Genomic DNA, 25822 nt, shown 5'->3' on the forward strand with positions numbered 1-25822 from the left:
GTCGTCCAACGTGGGCTGCTTCGCCTTCGGTCTCACTGTTCTATTAGACATGACCCAGGGGGCCTGCGTTCTGCGCAAGTTACAAATGCGCACACAGTTCGCTCCTATCGCCCGACCACCGTGCTGCCTGCTCCTTCCTTTGTTCCGGTCATTGGTCGGCCATTTTGTTTCATCTTCCGTCTCTGGCGCTCCTTATCTTTTTCGCAGAAAACTCCACCACTGTTCCTCCCACGCCTTCCAAAAGTTCACCAAGCTCAGTCAGACTGTTCACACATCGACATGTGTGTTTTCAGCAGTCATAGACACGTTGTTATGCACTATTTCACCAGGATCATTTCAGGATCTGGGGAGCTCCTCCAGATCGCGTCCTCCTACATGGCCCTCGTAGCCACGCCCCCAAACAAATGGCTATTTGATTTTTATATTTATGCAACGCATATTCACAAGAAACTGGGCAGAGACTGAATCTGGGCACAGATGTTACATCATGAGAAGGCTAACTGAAAATGACGGTCAAGAGCTGTTATTGAAAAAGAAATGTTTTCAATTGCTTTCTAAATTGCAAGAAAGATTCAATTTCGCGAATGTTAGCAGAAAGCCAATTCCACGCTTGTGGGCCTGCAATAGAGAAACATCTGGCTATCAAAAACGGTTCCAAATAAGATGGGTGGTGGCCTAGCAATTCTCTATAATCAGATGTTAAAACGTTCAAAGGTCTCATACCGAATACTGCATTGATGGAATCGTTTTCAATACAAATACAGACATCGCCATCTGAACAGATAGTCATCTTACTAATTTATCGACCTAAGAAAAGAATAGTCTGATCTTATTGCTGATATTTTCATAAAAATTATAAGATTATAGCATTGGGTGATTTCTGTTACTGGACTGCAAATAAAACAATATTGGTAGTAAATCATCTAATTGATTCTATGCAGCATTATGGTCTATCTGCCGTTTATTAACTATCCTATTCACAAAGCTGTACATACACTTGACCACATTTTCACACAGTGTAAGGAAGTCTTTTTGACTACCCAATCCCGGTCTCATACCATGAAGAAATTCCATTCACAAGTCCCAAAATAACAATAGAAAAACCTATAGCTTCTGCAGATAAACTAGTGTGGACAAGATCCTGGAAACTAATTACAGAAAGTACTGGTTCAACTACCCTTACCCCAATAAGTAGAACTTTATACAACCTGATTTGAGACGAGAATGACACAATCCGAGAAGGATAATTTAACATTTTAAAAGAATTTAGAGGAGATCTTATGACCCTGCCTCCCTCAGGGAGCTAAAATAACTTCAAATGCTTTATAAAAGAAAAAAGAAAATGAAAAGTCTGTATGGAAATATGATTGAGACAGCAGTCAATAACACAAGGGAACACTTTCATGTGGTAAATAATCTGGGTAAAGATCAAAATCTCTGACTCACCAGCTTCATTACCTTTAGTGGGTCAATTAGCTCTGCACTTTAAACGAAGTTGTAACTATCAAAGCTATCATTGGGAAATAAGATACCTACCATTAACCTCCCAAGCTTAGGAACTAGGCAAAATGATAATAACATGTTCCTGGGGGAATTTAAGCTATTAAACTGTCTGACTCATTTCTTACTATTTTGGACAGCTAGAACATTGGGCTCACTGTTGGATATCATGCCCCCTAGGAATGCTAAGGTTTTGCATCCGCCCTTTCTGGCCAAAACTCGAAATCTATTTAACTCCTTTCGAAAGACTGCAATATTTCCAGTAAAATGGAAACTGGTCATTATTAAACCGCTATCAGAAAATCCTAGCGTAGATGGTAAAGAACGGTCATTAACTGGCCAATTGCACAGCTTTCTTTTCTGGCCAAACAGTTGGAGAGAGTGGAGCTAAGCAATTGCAAGCATTCATGGAAAATGATAAAATACTCCACCCTGCTGAACATTGTTTCAGACTGATGAAGAGTACTGAAATGATAGCCATGGCCATTGTTGATGATCTCGGGTTAAGGTTGGATGAGAAAAAGCTCAGCATTGTGATCTTTTTAGACTTCTATGCAGTCTTTGGTACTGTAGATCAGCAGATACTGGCATCAAGGCTTGAGGATTACGGAATTCATGGCTGTAATAGACGTCACCAAGTTCAGTTAGATTATGTCACCTCGCAACTATATATTGTGGACTTTGGTGTTCCTCGGGGTGCTGCATTTTAATTTGTACCTGGGGACACCAATGGATTTAATAACTAGTTCCTGGATATCCTTTTGCAATTATGCAGATGGTACTCGGATCCTCCTAGATTTCAAACCTACTAACAGTCTATGGAGTGATAGGGTTAGAAACTGTCTTGCAGCGATTAAATGTTGGTCTGATGCCAATTCTCAGAAAATGAATCCTGAAAAAACTGATTTTGATTGTTAATCCCAGTCCAGTTACTTGGAATACAACATTCTGGCCTGGTAATTTCGGCCAATGTTCAGAACCTAAAGAAAAGATAAACAATCTTGGTATTATTATAGATAACGAACTAACGCTCAATAAACAGTTGGGAGTGATAACTAAATCTTTTTTCTTCTTTGTGAGAAAAATCAGATATATTCCGCCTTATCTGACCTTTGCAGAGCAGATCATTGTGAAGAATGCTTTTATCTTACCAAGGCTGGATTACAATAACAGTGTTTATTTGGGTCCCCCATCCTTATCTTTGAAATAGCTGCAGAGAATCCAGAATACAGCTGTCAGTATACTGATGAAGCTTAAGAGATCTGAACACCTCACACATGCTCTGCACGCATTGCATTGGCTTCCTGTTAAAAAGAGAATAATGTTCCAGAGCCTTGTATAGTATTTAAAATTCTAAATTCTCCTAGCAAATCTCCTTTGTCATCTGGGTTCAAATGGTACACACCTAGGCGTAACTTGAGATCAGGCAATGAAAGACTGGTGCAAGTTCCACACCATTTTAAAAGAGCCAAGGAGGTTGTGTCTTCTTGATTCAGGCTGCAAAACTATGTAACTCGACACCTTTGACTATTCGGAATTAGACTAATCTTTTATCATTTAGAAAAAAACTGATTCAGTCTCCCTTGATTTGTTCTATCTTTCTAAATAAGGTCCAACTGTTACATGCTCACCTCGTCTTTCACATCATTGCCACATCAATAGCGCCAAGATGCCTTGGGGTGAATGTCTGCGCTTTATAAAACTAAATACCAAACTGAGTGCCTCTGTTCCCCTGATTTTCACCCCCTGCTGTTGGTAGAACATCTTTCTGTGGAACATCTTCCTTTCCTTGCTCGAACCACAGCATCTCCTCATCTCCTTCTAAACTTCCCCAACCTCATCCAAACAATCCGCAATCTCTTCTTTTTGATTTTTCTTAGCCTCCATTGACAATCCTCGACCCTCCTTCCAACCAATTTTTTCCCTCCTACTGCTGATCTCTCCCAATCTCTGTTCGAATCTTCTACAACTCTGGCTCCTAACCATTCCTACTCCAATGCACTAATTTCCTGTAGTCTCTTCCTTATGTCTCCACACTTCTTCCTCTACCTCCTTGCCAATTCCTTCTAAACACTGTCCTGCCTCTGCCCCAACAACCCGACAAAGTGACTTTTAGTATCCTGGCCACTCCCTTTGGCTGGCTACCCGATTATGTGCACCTGTAGTTTGTGGGGAGCGATAGGCTGTGATTGGTTACCTTCCATTAACTCCCCCTTGGGTGGGTCTAGATAAACAGATGCTGTAAGAAGTGACACAGCCATCATCTTGGATTTGGCTCAGTTGCCCTGTACAACGCTGCCTGCCTGTATTACTTACTTTTGTAATGACGGGACGCGCCTGCCTTGCTTTGTATGGGGTTTGGGAGCATCTGGCAAGTGACCCTCCCCTTCAGTGCTTGGGGAATTGGAATCGAGCTTAACTAGCCCATTCTCTGAGTTATGGCATTCTTGGTGTCTGCAGGTCTGGTTACAGGTCTGCCGATTCTGTGCTATTTGAAATGTAGTGTTCTTCTTGCTATTTGAAATGTAGTGTTCTTCTGTCGCAGTGGTCTGCAGACCCAGCATTGGGTTCACAAACTTTGCACCCCTCAAAATCATCTGGAGATGCCTCCAGTGATGGTTTACGTGTACCAGTAGCACCTTCATATAAACAGCATTGCATGGCTGTCTTGAAGGGACTTCCACTAGTTCTCATATGGGAAGAGTTGGATTTTAACTGTGCCCTGTTTCTCTTGTTTGGCTTTTCAAAGGAGGACTTCGTTGTCTGGCCTTCAGTGGTGTCGCTACTCTGGTCCTGGGAACAAAGAATTCTGGACTGGAGGTTTTACATCAAATGTGGCTGTCCACTGCTATGCAAGTGGGTTGTAGTGCACTCCCCCAAGTGATTGCCATATTCTTCTTCCGGGGTCACCATTCTGCAGCATTGGGTGGTCCTTATCGCCTAGGGTTCTTGCACTGTCAGCACTACATACCAAGCAGGGAACCCTTGGCATAAAATTCAGGAACTTACTGTGATACTTCTAGATGAGTATGTGGAAGGGCACATCTTTCAGGTATGAGGCACAATGCCAATCGCTTTCTTATATGACTTGAAGAATCTCACCATGACTCACCACCTTGAAGTACTTCTGTGGAAGATAACCATTGTACTGGTGAAGGTCCAATGTGATGGGTCGACCCATAACTCTCAGCCTTTTTAGACACTCTGGTGGGTGAAATCAGATTTAGTGGCAGGGAGCAAGGGATACTTGATGGCTTCGGAGACCACCAAAAGAATCCAAGGGTCACTGGTGATCTGACTACAGGCAAAGAGACAGCTCAATACCCTTGTCCCACCACGCTGGTACACTAGCATTACAAGACAGGATTCTGGAAGAGTAAGGAGCAAGGCAGCGCAGGACACTTGAGTAAGCACTGTGTACATGGTAACCACCACCACAGTCCAAAATCAGGCCCATGCACAAAACCACGAATGCAGTGCATAGTACATCAGTGTGCTTAAGTACAGTACCTCCTTTGTTACACACGGTATGGGATTAATTAAATCTGAAGCACAACCATTGAATTTTGAGCCAAATCCATTGAATTGCAAGGTGCAGCATTTACTAACTGTACACCACCAGTAAAATGGTGCATTATAAAGACTGGATATGGAGTATAAAGACTGCCTGGTGCAAAGGGGTTCTGAAGTGCTTTGAAGGAGCAATGTTGTGCTTAAAAAAAAAAAAGTAAATATATACAATAGCATTTAATGTTGATGGATGTAATAACTATTTCATAGTCAACAAAATGTATTACAATCTATGCTGCAGTCTTTTTCCCTGGTGGCCCCAACTACCCGCTCCCTCTCTGTTGGGTTTTAAGAAAATCTTTGGTGCCATGTTCATTTTATAGGCACTGGAGGCCGGGAGATATTAGCACTGAGGTGGAAGGTGTGTACAAATGGCTTAGTGATGCTGTAAATACTCAATGCAGGGGTGGTGGGATACTCTGTGCCTCTGTGGCTCATCTGAACTTTAAAAGCTTTTCAACTGAGCCAATACCTCCACCACAGAAGAAGCAGACCTTGACTGAAAATGTTTTGTTTGAGGAATGGGCTTGTAGGGTAAAATATTCGGGATGATAAATTTTCTCAGATAGTTCTTGCCTCCTTTATTTGGCCAAACGTGGCTGCTTACCCCCTGAAAGTATTTTATTTTCTGCATTTCATCCCTACAGCTTCAATAGAATTTCAGTTCCACCATTGTTTGTCTCTGTTTCAGAAACATGGCTTTCCTTTCCTCCACAGTAGTTCAGAACAGTAAACCAACCCTTTATCCAGCACACATGGCATTCATCCCAACCCTCATTCACCCTTTTTAAGTTATTGATCAGCCTTTGGGTGGGTACCTCCCCAACAATAAACTGTGCCGCCATCACCGCCCAGCCTTGCACAAACAAAGAGTGTTACTCTTAGTAAATTGCAGTGGAATGTGAATGGAGCTCACTCAGGGAGGTTGCAACAGGCAGGAAGGTTATGCAGAAAATTCCCAGAGGACCATGGTACCAGCTGGAGAGAGGTTTAGATGCCCACAGCCAACCTGTAAGGTTACTAGCAGGACCACAGGGTTCACAGGTAGAGCGCAAGATTGTAGAGGCCCCACAGACGAAGGTCCATACTCTCATGGGTGAGTGCCTTAGCCACATCTAGATAATGTGTATGTAGCACCTGGGTGTTTGTGGACCTCGTAATGAGAGGGATTATTTTCTTCTCTTGGGAATTGATGAATCCACAGAAGGGATTGCGGTTCTCCTTTGGAGCAGGTCAGGAGCTCTTGGGTTCGGAATTTAATACAATTTTCCTGGAGATAATTAAGGACCTCTTAGCACCAGTTTTTCCATTAATGATGCAGAGAATAGTATCTATGTCTTTAACCAAGACCTAACAAATGAGATCAAGTCAAAACCTTCAATTTTTATTATTCATATGAAAATATGAGTTTCTTTCTAAAAGGTTAAAATCACATATATGAACTAACACGTCATACAAAAGAATAAACACAAAACAATATGAATCTCGACAGCAATACAACAAACTTTCTTATAACTCAAACATATAGACAAACATATACACATTTTGAAATCCAATTTCATGTTTAAGTACAAAAATTGCACTCACACGAAAACAAAAAAACATGAACTACAATATAGAAGATGACTAGCTTTGGTACACGGAGCCCTAATTATTGTACCGCTGCTTTCATCAGGACTATATATTCTTCATCATGGACCTCTCCACAACAGAAAGAAGATTATGACTTACACACTTCTCAGTTTTCTAAAATGTAAGCCACAGTATAAAGCTGCAATGTCCCCAGTATAGAATCCTCAAGGACCAATTCAAAGCATGCCCATCCTTGAAATTAATTTAGCCCAATCCTGATGAACAGCCTTTGTTCCGAAATTGAAGACTAAAAACGCCACACATTTATTTGGAACAATTCTACCCACACAGGGACAATCTGTAGCCCTATATTATTTTATTTCATCATCCTCATGAGTTCAGTTGTGTAGCACCATTCTATTCTCAAGCTATGGGACAGCAAATACATGAGAATGCCGACATAAATTAATACGTGGATGATAGAGAGTTTATGGAGCATATGGAAGAGAATGTGCCAACAAACGTTTGATTACCCCAGGGAATTGAATTATGATGCCCTTTCCCTGGCACCTGCTCGGGACTGTAGTTGGGGTCATGTCCTTCTCCTTCGAAGTCAGGGTGGATAAATCTTGCTTTTATGATCCGAGATCCAACCAGAGCTCTACATACAGAAGCAGCACTAGCAGAAGAGAGGATTGACATGGCTTCTTTCTGCCTGCCTAGAATATGTAGCATCGAATTTTTATATAGGTCTTATGTAAGGCAGTTTATCAATTTATAGTTCTAGCGGATAGTAAAAATGTGGCATATCATTTATCCCCGAACTGACCATTATCCTGTTCCACCACCACAATCACTGTTTCGGAAGGACCAAGTCTCACAGTCAAAGAGCACTCTGCTGCAAACTTTCTTTCAGAATACTGACAGTATAGCCATTTACCAGGAGAGGGAACTCTGGTAACACGATACACCTTCTGTGCCTCTTTTGCCCTGTGCTGTTGAGATCCTCACAGTGTACAGTGCCATGTTCTGTAATCTGAAACCCCAGAAAAAACTTTCTTCCACTTGCTGAACCTTTAACAATACAGTTATGAGATAGAACACTGCACACTGCCGTTCTTCTGGTCAGTAGGAAACTGGAGTCTCCAAAACCAGTACTGAGGGACAAAATATACAGAGCATAGCTTCCATCATCATTTAACTGGAAACCTCAACAAATGAGTTTGGAATCAAAACAACTTGGAGGCAAGATGTACAAGTAGTCCCAAACTCCAGGAATACAAATCCTAGCAGATGGGCCCATGTGCAAACTGGCATGTTCTGTGCTTTACTAGGGAGGAAGAGACCATTTACCCCTCTCCCTCTCTCATGCGAAGCATTCCCCACCCCAGGGCTCAGAGCAATCTCCATGCTACCTTGCACGGATGTGGGTCCACACCGTATGTTTCCAGTGTCTGCGCCTTCCTCAGGAAATGTAGCTCAGAGGATGCCGGGGTCAGGCCGCTGCAGGAGTAACACAAGAAATATCAGTGCATCACAAAACAGCCCACTCCCACTCCCAATCTGACATACTATACAAGCCACATACAAACACAAGCTGAGAGCATCAGACAAATCCTCAGAACATGCAAGTCATAATAGCATCACTAAAACCACCCGCGCATCAGGAACTCCATCAGAGCATCATATAGAACACGAGTCATACCCCCAAGAGAATCCATGCTTCTCCTCCCTGTTTCCAGGCTCTCATGTTCCAACAGAATTATGTGTTACCCCGGAACCTGAATGAGGCCAACCATGAAATTCACAAGTGTTCCCTACGAATGAGGTGAAGCCCAATTTTAACTGCATCAATCTTGTGATCTTCCTTTTCCCTCAATGAAGTGAAAGCCCCTACATTACAACCTGAGTGGGAATGAGAATAATTATATGAGCATAGCCAATGCCCACACTCAAGAAGTCACCTTACAAAAGTGAGTTGAAACAAGATAACTGGAGTGAAGATTGTTTCAAGGCTTTCTTGGTTTGTAATGTGCCTCTAGACAGTACTTTCTCTTCAAAACCCCTGCTTTCCTTGCAATGTTCATAGAATGCATCAGATACTGGGAAAGTGGTAGTACTCCCAATTTAATGTGAAGAGTAGAGCAATCTAGTAGCAGAGATCTGTTGTACAGAAAGCCGGAGGAGTTGTGAAAGAATCGAAAGAATGTTTTATGATCATCTGGGCTTAGAAAATGTTGTGACATTAACATGTTTTGCACGCATTTAGATATGAGGACTGATTTCTCTCACCTGAGGTGGTGAGAAACATAAAGGTTCAGAATGCTGAGAGTGTGCATCTCATTGCAAAGTTTAAATATGACACTGGCTCATTGCTCAGGGCATTAAAAAAGGAATCATAATAAGTAGGTGGGGTCTATGCCCCTAATACAGACACACCTGAATTTTTTTACCAATGTGCCCGACATATACATAAGTACCCATCCTATGAGATAATTTGGGTCGGTGACTTTAACTTAGCCCTCTCTCTGGAGATGGACAGGTCCGCAACATCACAACAGGTGTTTCCCCAAGCGGCGAAGGCGTGGTCTTCAATCTCCACATACCATGACCTTCGGGATGTGTGGCGGGGCGAACACCCGGCGGCTAGGGAATTCACCTTTTACTCTGGGGTACATCATAGCTCATCGAGAATCGAATATATTATGGCGTCCAGCTCCCTTGCCAGATCAGTCATAACGACCTCTATACTTCCCCGTACCCTTTCTGACCATTCACCAGTATTGGCTCAATTTGTGTCCCCTACTAGTCCACATAGACAGCTTAGGTGGCGGTTTAGAGCCACGGCCTTGCAAGACGTGGCGTTCAGGGAGGAAATAAGCCAAGATATCGGTACCTACTTTCAAGCTAATGAAGGCTCAGTTCCAGATCAGAGCACAATATGGGAGGCCTTCAAGGTCTACATTAGAGGATGCTGTATATCAAAAGAAGGAGGGGTGTTAAAATCGATCCGTAGGTCCATGAGGATGGTAGAAGATGCTAGTCGAGAGCTAGAGAATGAACAGGGTAGGGTAGACTCTCCTGAAGTCCAGCGCAGTCTGAAGGAGCGTAGAGAGGAGTATAAACAGATGGCGGCCAGCGAAGAAAAGTTCCTAGTGACCCAATAGCGTCGACGAGGTATGCGGAGGGGGACCGGCCCAGCAGAACTTTGGCATGGGCTATAAAACAAGAACACAAAAATACCCCTATTATGGAAATCATGGGAAAGGATGGAAACACTATTAAAGATCTGTTCGGGATAAATGAGGATTTTAGGGAATACTACACTCGGCTATATGAGTCCCGACAAGTGGCTGGGCACAACGCTATCACGCAATACCTGGACAAAATCGCGCTTGGGTGGTTGGATCGAAAGCAGGGGGAGGCCCTAAATGTCCCAATCATGGAAGTGGAAATTCATAAAGCAATTAAGGCTCTCCCAAATGGTAAGGCCCCGGGGCTAGATGGGATAACTGCTGAATTTTATAAAACATATGCAAATATTCTAGTACCCCAGTTGATTCGAGTATATGAGGAAGCCATGGCTAAGGGTGTACTCCCCGAAACTACCAGATCAGCACTAGTGACAGTTCTTCCCAAGCCTGGCAAAGACCCGACACCTGGCGTTTTACAGACCATTATCATTAATTGATACAGATAATAAAATATTGGCTAGGATCCTGACTGATCGACTGCTCCCGCACATGTCAGCGCTGGTCCTCCCAGACCAGGATGGCTTCATCCAGGGCCAATCTACGCAACATAATCTGCAACGCCTATTTAATCTTATGCATAACGTGAATCCCGAGGTCCCTATAGCAATAGCAGCACTTGACGCCAAAAAGGCCTTTGATTCCAACGAGTGGACTTTCCTTTTCGAAGTGCTTCGATGGTCTGGGTTCGGCCTCGCGTATATCAGTTGGGTTAAGTTGCTGTATACGGCCCCCAGGGCGGCCATATATACAAATGGGGTGATCTCAGAATTCATCTACCCCACGCGGGGTACTCGGCAGGGCTGCCCATTTTCCCCTGCTCTGTTCGCCTTGGCTATGGAGCCACTGGCGTGCCACATCCGGGACATTCACATGCAGCGAGGGATCTGGGTGAACGCATCACGCACTATTATATCATTGTACGCAGACAACATTTTACTATATGTTAAGCATCCCAGAACGAACCTAGTGCCGTTGACCTAGGAAGTGATCAGATTCGGGGAACTGTCTGGACTCCGGATAAATTGGAATAAATCATAGGTCCTCGCTTTAGCCCCAGGGGTGCGGCGGGAAGATGTGGGAGAAGAGTTTTGTTGGTGCCCACAAGGGCTGCGATACCTGGGGATTGAGGTTTCTACAAAGGCAGAAACACTGTACAAGGATAACTACATAAAGGTTTTAGAGGTTCTGGAGCAGAAGATGGTGTCGTGGATTTGGCTTCCGATTTCCCAGGCTGCTCGCATTGCCCTGGCCAAGATGGTCATGCTACCCAAGATGCTTTACATTTTCAATAATGTACCAATATGGCCCCCGACCTGATACTGGACCCGCATTGAGAAAATGATGGTTAAACTGGTGTGGGCAGGCAAGCAACCCTGCATAGCGTACGATACATTCGCCTCCAAGTATGAGCATGGCGGACTGGTTAATCCAGATATGCAGGTGTACTACTTAGTGGCTCAGCTGCAATATATTGTGGGCTGGGACTTCGCACACCCTAACCCCCGCACATAAAGGTAGCCAGGGCGGTCTCATACCCGAATAATTTAATGGGTCTACTCTGGGGAGATGGGGGTCCGAATCCGAGAAATGAGGTCCACCCATCTGTCGTGTCGTGTAGGGCTTGGAAGCATTTAGCCCAAATATTAAAATGCTCTCCGGACTACCACCCAGAGCTACCGGTATATGATGTAATAGGCATCCCACTCTCCCACGAGAAGTAATTCAAGGAACGCTTCCAAAGGTTGGGGATACAGAAATTGGGGGATCTGGTGGTAGATGGCCGGTTCAAGCAATGGGGCGAGTTACGATCACACGGGGAACACAAAGCTGTGACTCTGCTACATTACTACAGGTTTCGAGGGCTACTGAGGACGAAATGGCCGAATTTCCCGGTGGCACCTGTTTCCCGGTGGCCACTATTTACGCAATGATTAGAAGCGGGATGGGAATACAGAGGCAGGGATTCAGGGCTGCATGAGAAGCCTCCTTAGAAATGACATTGAGTCAAGAACAGTGGAAACTAATTTGTATGCAAACAAGGAAGATTTCATTTAACACTAGATATAGACTGGTCCATTACAAATTCCTGCATCAGGCCTATTATACCCCACAAACACTTAGCAAATACTATCCTGAGAACGTGCTACCTTGTAAGATGTGTGGTAGAGAGCTGGCAGACTTTTAGCACATGGCTTGGGACTGCCCATATATAAGATCTTACTGGGGAAACATTGAGGGGGCTATGAAGGAGATGCTTTCCACCACATGTACATTCTCGCTGGCACTATAGCTTCTGGCGTTAATTGAAGGTGGAACTCGGACAGAGAAGAGATTGTTGGGCATGGCGTCAGGGGCTGCCAGGTATATGGTGGCCAGATCGTGGGGCAAGTGTAATCCTCCAACATTCACAGCCTGGTTTGAACGTATGAGACTGTGTGAACTTAGGGAAACCAGATATGCGGCAACACTTCCTTCCACTAGTCAACCACAGGACTGTTGGCCTCCATTCCGCCGATATATGCTTAAGGTGGATCAGTCCGAACAGTCATCGGAGGGGAATGAGGACGACGACAAATGACGGGCACACAGGCGGCGGGGTGGTAACGGGGAAGCAATGGGTCGGGATATGAACCATGTAAAACTTCTTTATGTGTTTTTTTTTTACATTCCTAATGTAGAGTTTTGCTGTGCGATAAGGGAGGGAGCTGTGACTGGGGGGAGGGTTGTTGGGAATTTGGCTGGTTTTCGGTTGTGTTGTAAAATTCAATAAAGAAAGTTTAAAAAAAAAAGCAGGTGGGGTCTCTCAGAGAGAAGAGCCACTACTGCACTTTTCTTATGGGTGTGCAGATAATAACCAGGATATCCAAAGGTGGATAGTTCATAAATAAGTGCCCAGAAGCTGCATTAGTTACATGTCTCGCCTCCATATTTGACTTTGGGCAGATGTTCTCAGGGAACACAATTAAAAACAATATATCTAGTACATTAGAAGGCCAACCAGAGTATCAGATGCCTGTGTGAAAGGCAGGAGTCCATCACATCATTTTAGGAAGGTCTTACTGTTCAAGCCCTATGATATGGAGACTATATTCTCCATTAAGGTGTTTATCCTGAACCTTTGAGGGTGAACAGGCAGAAGATGTGGTTGCAGTAAGGCTGTGTTTGAGGTAGAGGAAATCCACATGAAACTGCCAGAACATCAGAGTTGAGATCCAAGTCTGTTCTGCATGCTACGCCTTCCCAATGGACCAATCCATGAATTCTAATTTCCTTTAAATTACTGACAGATTCTGGGAGGATGAAGCTTTGGTACCCACCCAACTCAACCTGACTGTTTCACCGCATTTGGAGAACGCCTGCTTTAAGGTATTTCTTTGCTACATTTTTTAGGTGGGATGCAGGCTTAGGGTATATTTTAACGTACATTTTAGGGAACCTGGTGGTTGGGGAAGGGAGAAGGATGGAGAGTTACTGGAGGACTTGGGAAAAATCAGCAGGTAGGAGGGAGAGTTGGTGATGGGGAGGTGGAGAATTACTAGCGGAATGGGTAGTTCCCAAGTATGATGGAGAAACCACCACATAGCATGGCAGCGAGCCGGATAGGCCGAGTACTGGGCAAGATCTAGACAGAGAAAGTCTTACAAAGCTGAAGAACTCCAAAACCGGGGATATAGTGGCTTCCCCCCTTAATACATGCTGCACAAAAGTGCAGTAAAACAGCTGTGGTGAGTTGGGATCAGTGTGATTCGAAACTTCATCTACATCTGGCAGTAATAGTTGATATGTGGAGTCACTTTTTAGCAGTGATTCACAACTCAGATCCCTGCAGGGGATCTAGCAGTGCCCTGCTCGTCAGCCTTGAAGATATATGGAAGCAATTGCAGAATCCTGAAACAGAGGCCATCCAAGTCCTGCACCTCAAACCCAAACCATATGCATAACTGCAAATCCACAGGTCCACTGCCCACATTTCATTTTGAATCCCTGGGCCCAGCATAGCGCTGGTGCAAGCCCCACAATATGTTGGAATCCAAGATTGAAGCCTGCCATTAAAGTCAACCAGAATCTTGATTTCTTGATCCTTTCCACAGGTCTCTGATTCTGCTGTGCACACCAGCAGAGAGGACAGACTTTGACATTTCTCTATTGTAAGGACATTATTGGCCACATCCTGAGAATCTATATCTCTGCTGGCAGGTGGATTTGGTAAGGTGTCTACAAGCAACTCGAAATAGTGAAACCTCAAGAGTTGTGAGGCGAACACCCAAAACATTATAGGAATGTGCCAACTGGAAAGCAGATGAACTCAGCATTTGTTAGTCTCTCTGCCAAATCATTAGCAGATCATCTTGCAGGGTCCTTTGTTTTGATTTCATCAAGCGCTAGCCATTTCAGCTAAGACCTTCATTGGCAGATTTCCCCAAAGGTAAATCCATTATCTATAACAATTCTACAACAAGGTACCTTTAACTGGGACACTTTGCTGTGGTACTTCTAAGAAGAGGTTCCTACTGTATAAACACAGAAGTGGTTGAGAGTCCTAAGCATTTGTTGGGCATCCAAGAGAAGATTTTTTCACAAAATGGCCATCAAACTAGGTTGGATGACATTTTTAGCAACAATTGTCGTTCTTCACAAATCAGATTTCTTTTGTATACCTTTGCCTTTGGCGTGTATTCTGTATTTTACAAATACTTTCTCGATTCGTTGTTTAATCGATTCACTTGCATTTAAAGCGTATTACATTGTTATTTCATTTTGAACTTATACAGATCTGCTTACCTGGTTGCCCATCACTATCTGTAATCAGTTGTTCAGTTTTATATGTATTACTTATCTCCTCTCTCTCCTGAAGAGAAGTCTTGTGCTCATCCCGGCTACGCGATGTGTGCAGCCTGGGGATTTGACGAAGTTACTGCGTTAGGGCACTGGGATAAACCTAACTGTGTTTGAGGCTTGTCTTAAAATGCTCTCCTAGGCCTCACATTAAGAAACATCTCATAATCTCTCTCCCACCCACACAGTCAAATTCAGAGGCTGTAGCACTCACTTACTCAGTCTTTCCCAAACTTAAAAACTCTCCTGCATTCACTTACTTACTCATAACTTCAATGGACTATTCTCATTAGCTTTCATAGACTTCGATTGTTTTTACTGAGGCCCTGGTTGAAAACGAGTACCCTAGCACATGACTATAATCCCAGCCAACGATAGGATCTTCAGCTATGGAACAGTATTCATTCCCAAAACAACGATTGCAGAATAGAGTGTAGATCCTAGTTCAGGGGTAGGACCCCTGTACAGGATGACAAGCTTGAGTTCTCAGGGTAAGGACCCCAGATTAGGATGAGGGCATCATCAAAGGACAAGGGTTCCAGGATGATGACATCAAGCGAGAACTAGTAATCCAGAACCTGTAACCTGCTCAGGAAAAAAAGCCCTTTTTCAAGAGGAGGTTAGGGGCTCAGCATAATAACACCCAACAAAGGACAAAGACCCAATGTCAGGCTGACGGCGCCCGCGCAAAATAAGCACCTCAGCCTCAAACAAGGATGCAGAAAGAGGACCACAGGACCTAGGCCTCTGTCCAGAAAGGAGAACCCAGCCATGGAAGATACTTTTAGCCTAACATGAGGACCCAAGCCTAGGACAGAAACCCCAGCCTAGTGTTGAGTACCCCAGTTGAAGACCAGGGCACAGAATAAGGATCCCAGCCCTAGACAAGGAGCTATCCCCTAACTAATTTCATCAACTCAAGCCAATGACTACAGCTCAAGATGAGAATGCTCAATCCATGATGAGGAGCCCCTGGCAAAGACATGGACCCATGTCTGAGGCAATGGCCCCCAGTTGAGGGAAGGGACCTCACCCATTGCCACTGTCCCAAACTCATGACAAGGTCCCCAGGAGGTGGAACCAGCCAAATACCGAATTAGGACTTCAATGGATCTGCTGGATCTACTTTGGGTGAGGACCTCAGTCCAGGAAAGGTTGCTATGCTAAGCCTTAGATAAGGATCCTGGCCAAGAACATTAACACTAGCTCAGAATGGGGGCCCAAAACAGAACAGGGAGCCAAACAAAAAGGGTGTGGGCGGGGGGAGAATGTACGAGTGAAGCCTGAATTCAGAATCAGAACCAACAGGCAAAAACAAGGACCCAGTATAAGGACACCAAGATAAGGGCTGCAGAACATAATCCATCATTCAAGATGAGGACAGTTGCTAGGGAGAAGAACCGAGGCTATGACAAAGAACCCAACCCCAAGATAGGGGCCCCTACCCATGATGAGAACCTCAATGTGAGCATAATAACTCAGAATCAAATCGAAATGAGGACTTGCACTCTGGACAGGGGCCCATGCTCAAGACAAAGGGGCAACCCTGACGGTGATCGCGATTCAAGACAGCAAGCACTAGCTAAGGACGATGATTGTGGAACAAGGAGCACAGCTCAGAAAAATGACCCCAGGATGAAGCATTTTATCCACACTCAAGCTCTAGTTGAGGATCCCAGGATGAAGGCCACACCCAAGCTATGCTCATCAGCAAAAGAGGGACTCTCCTCCATGATTTGGTCTCCATGCAAGAGCATTAACTCAGGTACAGGATGAGAATCAAAGCTCAAGGCAAGGACCACAACTCAAGAGGAGGCACTTACAATAAAGAGCCCACAGAAGGATGAGGACTGAAACCAGAATGATACATTGGTCAGGAAAAGGACACCAGCCTAGGAACCCCTCCTTCCCAGAAAGCGAACCCCAGCCTTACCTGAGCTCTGCTTTATGAATATCAGAGATCTTCCGCTCCAGTTTTTCAGAATGTTTCGGGAAGAACTGGAACTTGGAGCTGTAGCCCTCAGGGTGCTTCCCTGGATCATAGTCACCAATTTCAGCTGCAGCAGAGGAAATGTACATGAGAAGAATATACTGGAGGGATGGGTATCACTGCAATGAATGGGCATGCAGGGTAAAAGGATATCGCTGGACTAGCAGCAGGATGTACGATATCAAAACTACCTGTAGTTCTTTATATTATTGACCAGAGTTGTTGAACATGCTGAGTGTGTCTCTCTTAATGAGGATGACCAGCTCTCATGCTCCAATATTGTCAGCTAACAAATATGGGTTATTTATAAAGGCTTCCAAGACAGCTACTTAAAATGTAGATCCATCTTCTATATTTTTATCCAGAGAAAAAGTGTCACTCTGCTCAGAACAAAAAATGCAAAGACAGTGAATCTTGTCTTAAGTCAATCATTGTATCAGAGTACTGTGTGTATGGCAAGGGGTCTTCTTGTTAATTTCTGGTAGCTGCCGCTAATACTCATTTATTTTGCGTCCCTCATAGGACACCATCCTCAATTAGTCCTGTAATCATTTTGCTGAAGGATCACCATTCATTAGGTAGGTGTGAGAGAATGCATTTTGCAGAACCTTTAAGAGTAGAGGGCCAGGGAGTCTGGTTAAAGTTGCTTGTGTGTTAAGAGTACCCAGATTTCTTTGTATACCTCTCAGGATAACAAAGCAGAGTAGACCCCGCCCCACATTATCCAACTCAAATCTTTTCTTCCACCATTAATTTTTAAATACTACTGGGATTCTAGGGACTGGGCATTTCGCAACTAGAGCTCAGAGCTGTGGAGTCCCTTTTACTACTTCAAAAAGAGAAACCGTACACTGACAGCAGTGTCCCCACAGAAGAGCTAGCTCTTTTTTCCTGGACGATCTTCACAAAAAACAAACCGCCATCACCGCACACGTAACTAGAGGACTAGTCAAGGTCCTGCCATGCAAATCCTGAAGCTGAGCTGAGTTTACTGCTTGCAAACCATCCTGAGTCCCCGATCCAAGCTTTGCATAACTTTTGTTCCAAACGGTGTGGCAGTCGTCCACGGTGGAAAGGTGGAACTGACTTGTCTGATCGGCAGTGTGGGTCCTAAGAGCTCAACCCTTACTGCAATTCCGTTTAATTTGGCTTTATTCAACAATTGGTATAAAAGCACTGTTTAGCACATAAATGACTTAACAATAACATTTCACAAATAAATATTGATCATACGCAGATAAAGTGAACTCCATAAATAGACGATAATTTCAATACAAGCTTATATATCACACATGGGAAAGGGGATTCATCAACTTAACGAAAACCCAACTGGGGAGGAGGAAGGGGAAAACAACCAACGTCAATATTAACGGTAGGTGTCTTTCCATGGGAATTTCCGTTGCACGACAGACAACATTTAAATGGCGTCCTCTCCATAGCAGAGGTAGAAAGCAGCAGCCAGACCAAAGAGGGAAAGAGAGGGGAAAAGGAAATGCATTCTCAAAAAGTATCAACCCAGGGCCCCACACTTCCTACTGTAAGGGCCTGGCCGGAGGTCCGAGGCCACGCGGTCGACATGTCGATCGATGCACCAGCCGTTGAACAGCAGTGGATGTCTTCGGCATATGAGTCCACGAAGTAGTCGTCGAAAAGAAGTAGCAAAGACTAGATGACCATCGGTCGCGGGACAAAGAAGTAGTAATTAGCAATATAAACTCTTTCGAGCTCTGCATAAGGCGACCAACTAGTTGGGTGGAAAAAACAATCTGAGGGACCTCGACGCGTGAGGGATTTTGGGTACACTAAATGTCACGTTAGGGATAGTGCTAAAATCACGCCCAAGATGAGGTCCCCTTTTGATCTTCGAAAGAATTAATCAATACTGCGTGATTACCACTAGATGTCGGACTATATGCGCAGCATGTGATTCTAAGCAGATTAACGCGCATCAGAAACTAAAATGTTCCCCTGGAGAACTGTTTATTACCTTTCAATTTTTTACTTTGAAACTCCCTGTTCCCAGTCCTTGGACTAGCGCCAATTGTTTTTCAGAAATTCTGTGATTCAAGAGCCCATCTGCCCTTTGACCAACTCCTTCTTATAGGTTTTCACACCCTTGCTTCTCTCCTTAACTTAAAGTCCTTAATCAAGACTATCAGGGAAAAGAACAAGTTACTTACCAACTTGTAACGTTCTTTCACTTGGATGTTCCTCCAACGTATTCCTCATATTAGATGTATTCCATCCAGCTTTGCTGCTCTTCGGAAATGTTTTCGGCAGAGGGTGCCGTGCGTCGATGTCGTTGAGTCGATGGTCCCTCGAAGGCCTCCGTTGAGGGTGACGTCATCGGGTGTATAAGTAGCACGCGCGGCGCTCATTGGCCTCAGTTCTGTTTTCCCCCCCTTTTTTTGCCTGTGATCTTGTACTGTGTAGATTGTGTCGGCAGACAGGTATCAGCCTTGCGAGATTTGAGATGGCAATAACAATAAAAATCTACAGAGGGGTAGGTTGGGAGGGCGATGAGGAATACGTTGGAGGAACATCCAATCGAAAGAACGTTACCAGTTGGCAAGTAACTTGTTCTTCGAGTGGATTGTGTCCTCCAACGTATTCCTCATCTTAGACTCCAAAAGCAGTATTTTGCATACTTTTTCTGGAGGAGGGGTCAGATTTTTTTCCCCCCCAATCCCTTTAGATGGCGGAATAAAGCACTGCTTTTCCAAAAGTCAACTCCCTAGACTGGGAAGCATCCAGGCTATAGAATTTTGAGAAGGTGTGTAGTGAAGACCAAGTTGCTGCTTCGCAAATGGACCTTATTGGAGCACCTCTTTGAAGGGCCGTGTGAAGAGGCGATGCCTCTGGTGGAATGAGCCCTTAACCCTTCTGGTGGGTCTTTTTGTGCTAGTCTGTAGCATTCCGAAATGCAAAGTACGATCCAGCGTGAAATTGTCTGTTTTGTTACCGATTGACCCACTTTCCTTCCTGTGTAGCCTATAAACAACTGGTTGTCCACTCTAAGTCTGTAAAGTCTAGAGATGTAAAAGCTTAAAGCTCTTTTTGGATCCAGTCTGTGTAATCTTTCCTCCTCCTTATAAGGATGGGGTGGAGGATAGAATGTGGGAAAAACAATTTTCTGATTTAAATGAAAATGAGATATTACTTTTGGTAAAAATGATGGTTTAACCCTCAATACAACTTTGTCCTTATGGAACACAGTATAGGGTGGCCCAGAAGACAGTGCCTGCAATTCGCCCACTCTTCTTGCTGATGTTAGAGCAACTAAGAAGGCTGTTTTCCACGTTAGTAATCTTAATGGACACGTGTGCATAGGCTCAAAAGGAGCACACATTAAGAATTATAGGACTAAATTGAGATCCCAAATCAGTACTTGAAATGGGTGAGAAGGAAACACATTAGTGAGACCTTTTAAGAATTGTGTTATCAAAGGAATTTTGAAGTAGGAGCATTCTTCCGATGAGCGCTTGAAAATGCAAAGCTAGGGTCAGAAGGAAAGATAGTACTTCCGGAATAGAACATAGAAAAGGATCGACATTCTTTTCTCTGCACCAGTTGCAAAACTTTTTCCAACGGCAACAGTATAGAGACTTTGTTGCTGGCCTTCTTGCCGAAAGCAACACCTCCATAACATCCTCTGGAAGGTTCCAATCCCTGTATCTCAGCCTTTCAGATACCAAGCATGAAGGTTGAGTGTTTTGACCTCTGCATGGAGAACCTGACCTTCCATTTGAGAGAGAAGGTTCTCTCTCTGAGGAAGACGTACTGGAGGACAGATGGTCATATCTAGAAGGTCCGGGTACCACGTTCTCCTGGCCCAATCCAGGGCAATTAGGATCATGCGGTTCCCGAAGCGTCTCAACCTCCTGATGACCTGAGGAATGACGGGAATCGGAGGGAACGCGTACAATAGTGGGAAATTCCACTCCACCACAAACGCGTCCCCCAGAGCTCCTCTCGGGGGAAATCCTCTTGAGCAATACCTTTCGCATTTTCGGTTGGTACTGGTTGCAAACAGGTCTACCTGAGGGGTTCCCCAAAGGGCGAAGGTCTCTTCCTGAGCCAGTTCCCATTCGTGGGACACCGTGCTCTGCCTGCTCAGAGCATCTGCCGTCATATTCTCTTCCCCGGCTAGATGAATTGCAGTTAAAGAGATTCCCTCCTGAATCGCCCAATACCAGAGCTGCATTGCCTGTCTGCACAGAGGTAGTGACCCCATACCCCCTCTTTTGTTTAGGTAATGCATGGCCGCTGTGTTGTCCGTCATTATCAGGACATTCTTTCCCCTGACAGATGGCAGGAAGGCCTTCAGCGCTGGTCTGATTGCCCTCAGCTCTAAAAGGTTGATGTGCAGTTTGGACTCATATGGAGACCAACGACCGTTGATTGTCAAATCGTTGGCATGAGCTCCCCACCTCAGGAGTGAGGCGTCCGTCACTACTGTGATCTCCGGCCATGGTTGCCAAAAAGGTTCTCCTTTTAGGATGTTCTCTGTACAGGTCCACCATAGAAAATCTAGTCTGACTTTGTTCGGAATCTGAAGACGATCCGTCATTAGACCCGAGAACTGGGACCACTGAGTCTTTAGAGCCCATTGAAGGGATCTCATCCTCAAGCGTACCTCTGGCACCAGGAAGATGCAGGATGCCATGAGGCCGAGCAACCTTAAGAAGTCGTAGGCCTGGAGATTTTGGGCATTTTGGAATTTGGAAACCATCTGAAGAATGTCTTGAGCCCTCGCCTTGGGAGGCAAGCTCTTTCCCAAGGATGTGTCTAGTACAGCTCCTATATACTGAAGCTGTTGGGAAGGTGTCATCTGTGACTTCTTGAAATTGAGGGAGAAGCCCAGTTTGTGGAGGAAGTGGCAGGTGACTTTGAGATGATCCAGTGCTTGCTCGGCACAACGTGCTCTGATCAACCAATCGTCCAGGTAGGGGTAGACATGAATCCCCCTCTCCTGAGGTGCGCTGCCACCACTACCATTAACTTGGTGAAGACCCTCGGGGTGGAGGTCAAACCGAATGGCAGGACTCGAAACTGATAGTGTGAGTCGCCAACTACGAATCTCAGGTATTTTCTGTGTTTGAGATGAATTGGCACATGAAAATAAGCATCCTGGAGGTCCAATGACACCACCCAGTCCTGAAGTTGAAGGGCCTGAAGGATCTGAGAAAGGGTAACCATCTTGAACTTGTCCTTCCTGAGGAACTTGTTCAAGTTTAAGTCCAAGATGGATCTCAGTCCTCCGTCCTTTTTGGGGATCAAAAAATACAGGGAGTACCATCCCTTGTTCCTCTCCGCTGCAGGTACCGGTTCTATAGCACCTTTCTCCAGCAGGGTTAAAACTTCCTGCTGTAGGAGCGGGTTTGTAGACTTCAACGGGTGTCTCCCTGGTGGATTGCTTTGAGGTTGCTTTAGAAAGGGAAGGCAGTAGCCTTGGGCTATTATTTCTAGAGCCCAAACATCTGAAGTAATAGCTCGCCATTTTTGAAGATGCTGTGACAGCCTGCCTCCTACAGGTGTTTTGTGATGCAAGTCCTCAAAGTGGTTTTGTGGCGGATGTTGCAGCCGCTGATGGCAGAGAGGCTGCAGCTGGAGCTGGGGTAGCACGTTTTACTCGTCCACCGCGAGTGGCCTTTTTCTGGCCCCTGTGACTGGCCATTCCTCTCGCCTTTCCATATGAGGTGTAATAACGATTGGATCGTCCCCTCCATGACTGCCCTTGCGCACGAAAAGGCTGAGGTTGCCTAATAGCAGCTCCTAAAGATTTGGCAGCTGCCTTTGAGGTCTGCAACCTCTCGTCAGCCTTGTTGCCAAAAAGGTGAGACCCGTCAACAGGTATGTTCAGAAGGCGGTTCTGCACGTCCGGTGCAAAACCCGACTTATTATTATTATTTACCGGAGGAATAGAATCCGGAGTTTCCCAATTCTTGGCCACCCTGTTTTGCAAGGCTACATGAAAAGGTAGTACTGGGTCTTCAGTAGGACCATGGTCCAATATGTCTGTTAAATCATCTTGGACGAATTGGGCTGGTGGTTTAGGCCATCCCAAGTAATCTACCACCTTGGTCATTAACTGACGGTATGATGGACTGGCATGCTCTCCTGGATCTGGTCTACCAAAGTCATTCTCAGGAGATGTATCAATGCCACTTGCATTGTGTAAAGACTCCACCAAATCCCTCATTCTGCTTTCCTCTGAGATCAAGCATTCTGGGACATTTGGGGTGCCATATTCCAACCCAAAAGGTACATTTTCCTCATCAGATCTCACCTGTTCCTCAAAAATTGGGGTCAGGGATTTGAAAAACTCCTTCCTAGGGAGAGGCTTGAAAACCTTCTCTGGGAGAGGAGGAGGAAGAGGTGTAGTACCAGGCTCTGAGGAAATTACATGTTTTGTAACCTTCTCCTTCTCTTTTTCTGGCTTCCCTTGCTTGGCTGGAGCCTTTGGCGCCGAGGGTTTCGGCGTCGTCGTCGATAAAGGCGTCGACGACATAGTGGTTGTCGACAGGGTCTGCTTCGAGGGCGTCGAGGCGGTCTTCAACGATTTTCCCTTCGAGGTGTGATAGGTCTCGGACCACGTCAGTGACCTCGAACGGTCGACTCGAGCGTTTTTTGCTCGGCGTCCTGGAAGGTTCCCTATCCTTCCTTTTTTGATCACCCGGGCTCGAGAACGCGCGAGTGTCGGAGCGATGACGCTCCTGGCCGGCTTCCAAAGAAGGCGCGGAACAAGGCTTCGCCTTCTCAAACAACTCCATCATGTTGACCCTGAATGCTTCCCACTCTTCGGAAGACGAATGTTTCGTGGGGCATTTCATCCTTTTCGGAGACTCGTCTGACGACGAGGTGGAGGGAGACCTGTGGCGTCGTTTCTTTGACTTTTTTGACGAAGACGACGAGCGATGAGAATCGCTTCGGGATCTAGATCGATGCCTTTAGCATCGAGGAGATTTCTCCTCATGGGGTCTCGACTCGACGCTAGAGGCTTTTCGATCGGTTTTTCGACCTACCTGTAGCTTTCGTCTCCTTTCTCGCAAGGCCTTCCCCGTCATCGCCTGACACTTCGAACAGGCCTCCATGTCGTGGCCTTCTCCGAGGCACCACAAACACTCACGGTGTGGGTCCGTGATCGACATTTTTGAGCCGCACGACTTGCACTTTTTGAATCCCGATCTCGGGGTTGTGGTCGGCGTCGATGACGAGGACATATTTCTTCTTTGTATATTATATCTTTACAGAACTCGAGGCGTGCCGAATGTCCGAAGCAATGTATACTGCGGAAAAACGGAACTGAGGCCAACAGGCGCCACGCGTGCTACTTATACACCCGATGACTTCACCCTCGACGAAGGCCTTCGAGGGACCATCGACTCGACGACATCAACGCATGGCGCCCTCTGCCGAAAAAATTCCGAAGAGCAGCAAAGCTGGATGGAATACATCTAAGATGAGGAATACGTTGGAGGACACAATCCACTCGAAGGAAAGATTTAAAGGAAATGGCAAGATACAGTCTCTTTTGACAAGACCAAGATAGAACTCTTCATGTACAAACAAAGCTATCTTCAATGCCAAAGCCTTTTCCCCTCGGGGACAACTCTTTCAAGCTATTAATAAACCCAAATAACTGTTCATCATAAAACCCTTGAATAGTTTACACAGTACATTACACCATCTGGACCGTTCTCCCAAAGTGGCCAACAAGTTCCATGAATTATTTCTGGCAAAAATAAAGGAGATCCAGGATTAAATTAATACTAGTCTCAGTTAAGGAGTTCCTACTCCTTTCGTAGATCACAGTTTGACTCAATTAAAATTTCACTTTCACTCTGTATCAACCAATGAAGTCACCACTCTGTTACTTGCCCTGAAACCTACCTGCAAAGAGAAAGACATTTTACACACTATTGTGGCCTGCAACCATGCCAACGTGTTGTCATTTACTATTACCAACTGCCAAACCTATCTTTTAATCAGGGTGCAGTCCCCTCCCCGCTTAAAGCGTCCCGTTTCATCCCCTCTTAAAAAAAAAAACTCCTTGGACCCAGGGGAGCTGAATGACAAGATTCTTGAAAAAGTTGCGACTATTCTGTTGCAGAACAATGTGGAATTTCCGATATTGGATATTCTACAATTTGGATTTCGTCAGAGGCACGGAACTGAAACTGCTTTAATTACTGTTTCGGATGGTATTCTGGAAAATGCCAATGAGGGGAATTTGGCACTGTTGGACCTCTCTGCTCCTTTGACATAGTTGATTAAAACATCTTGCTCTCCCGTCTCAGAGGCACAGTTGTGGTCTCAAACCATATCCTTATGTGATTCTTTTCCATCCTGGAAGATAGATTCCCAAATAGTTAAAGTGGAGCCTTTTTTGTCCAAATCCATTCTGGTCCCTTGCAGGGTCCCTGCTGTAACCCCTTTTGTTTAATGTCTACATTCCATCTCTGTTGTATATTTTGTATGGATTTGTGCTCAAATTAAACTCCTATGGTGATAACACCCAGATATATCTCAAGGTTTCCAGTCCCTGGAAGGAATTCCTTGGAGTTTCCTCTTTTCTAAATGCAGTAAGGGTCTGGGTCTCCAAGCAAATCCCTTCAAAATAGAGGTATCCCTTTGGGGACCAAAACTTCTTCTTAATGATCTACTTTGCTCTCTTCCTCCCCCTTGCTATTTGGACTGTGCATTTCTCTTTTTAACAAAGTAAATAATTTGGGTTGCATAGGTCAGTCCACTTTTGGCTTCAACCATCTAGTGGGTGAGATCATGATATTAGCATTTTTTATGATGTCTTCTTTGCCAGAATCTACCCTACATTCCAAAAGATGATGCAGCCATTGTAGGGATACTAGTCAATTCTAAAATGGATAATGCCAACACACTTTGCAGAGTACCAACTCTTGATTACAGACTGTGCAAAATGCTGTTGTTCGTCTCATCTTCACACTACCTAGATCTACTTTCATTTTCTTCTATAGTTAAACCTTACACTATCTTCCCTTTAGACAGATACCCCACTTTATTCCTGGTGTTAAATTGTTTGCACAGGCTTTCCCTGCAGTACAAAGTCAATAAGAACTAA

General features: G+C 44.8%; 1 protein-coding gene across 1 annotated transcript in view; it reads right to left on the minus strand.

Moving 5' to 3' along the window:
- The window catches only part of FRMD5 (FERM domain containing 5), a 914572-nt gene that overhangs the window by 248511 nt on the left and 640239 nt on the right, over positions 1–25822 (minus strand). The window contains exons 6-7 of the mRNA XM_069624191.1: positions 16666–16789; positions 8058–8145 (exon numbers count right to left, since the gene is read on the minus strand). Of these exons, the coding sequence (XP_069480292.1) occupies positions 8058–8145; positions 16666–16789 (212 nt within the window). The remainder of the gene's footprint in view (positions 1–8057; positions 8146–16665; positions 16790–25822) is intronic.

Source organism: Ambystoma mexicanum, chromosome 11 (assembly GCF_040938575.1).
Source record: "Ambystoma mexicanum isolate Mex_15411 chromosome 11, UKY_AmexF1_1, whole genome shotgun sequence".
Classification (NCBI taxonomy): domain Eukaryota; kingdom Metazoa; phylum Chordata; class Amphibia; order Caudata; family Ambystomatidae; genus Ambystoma; species Ambystoma mexicanum.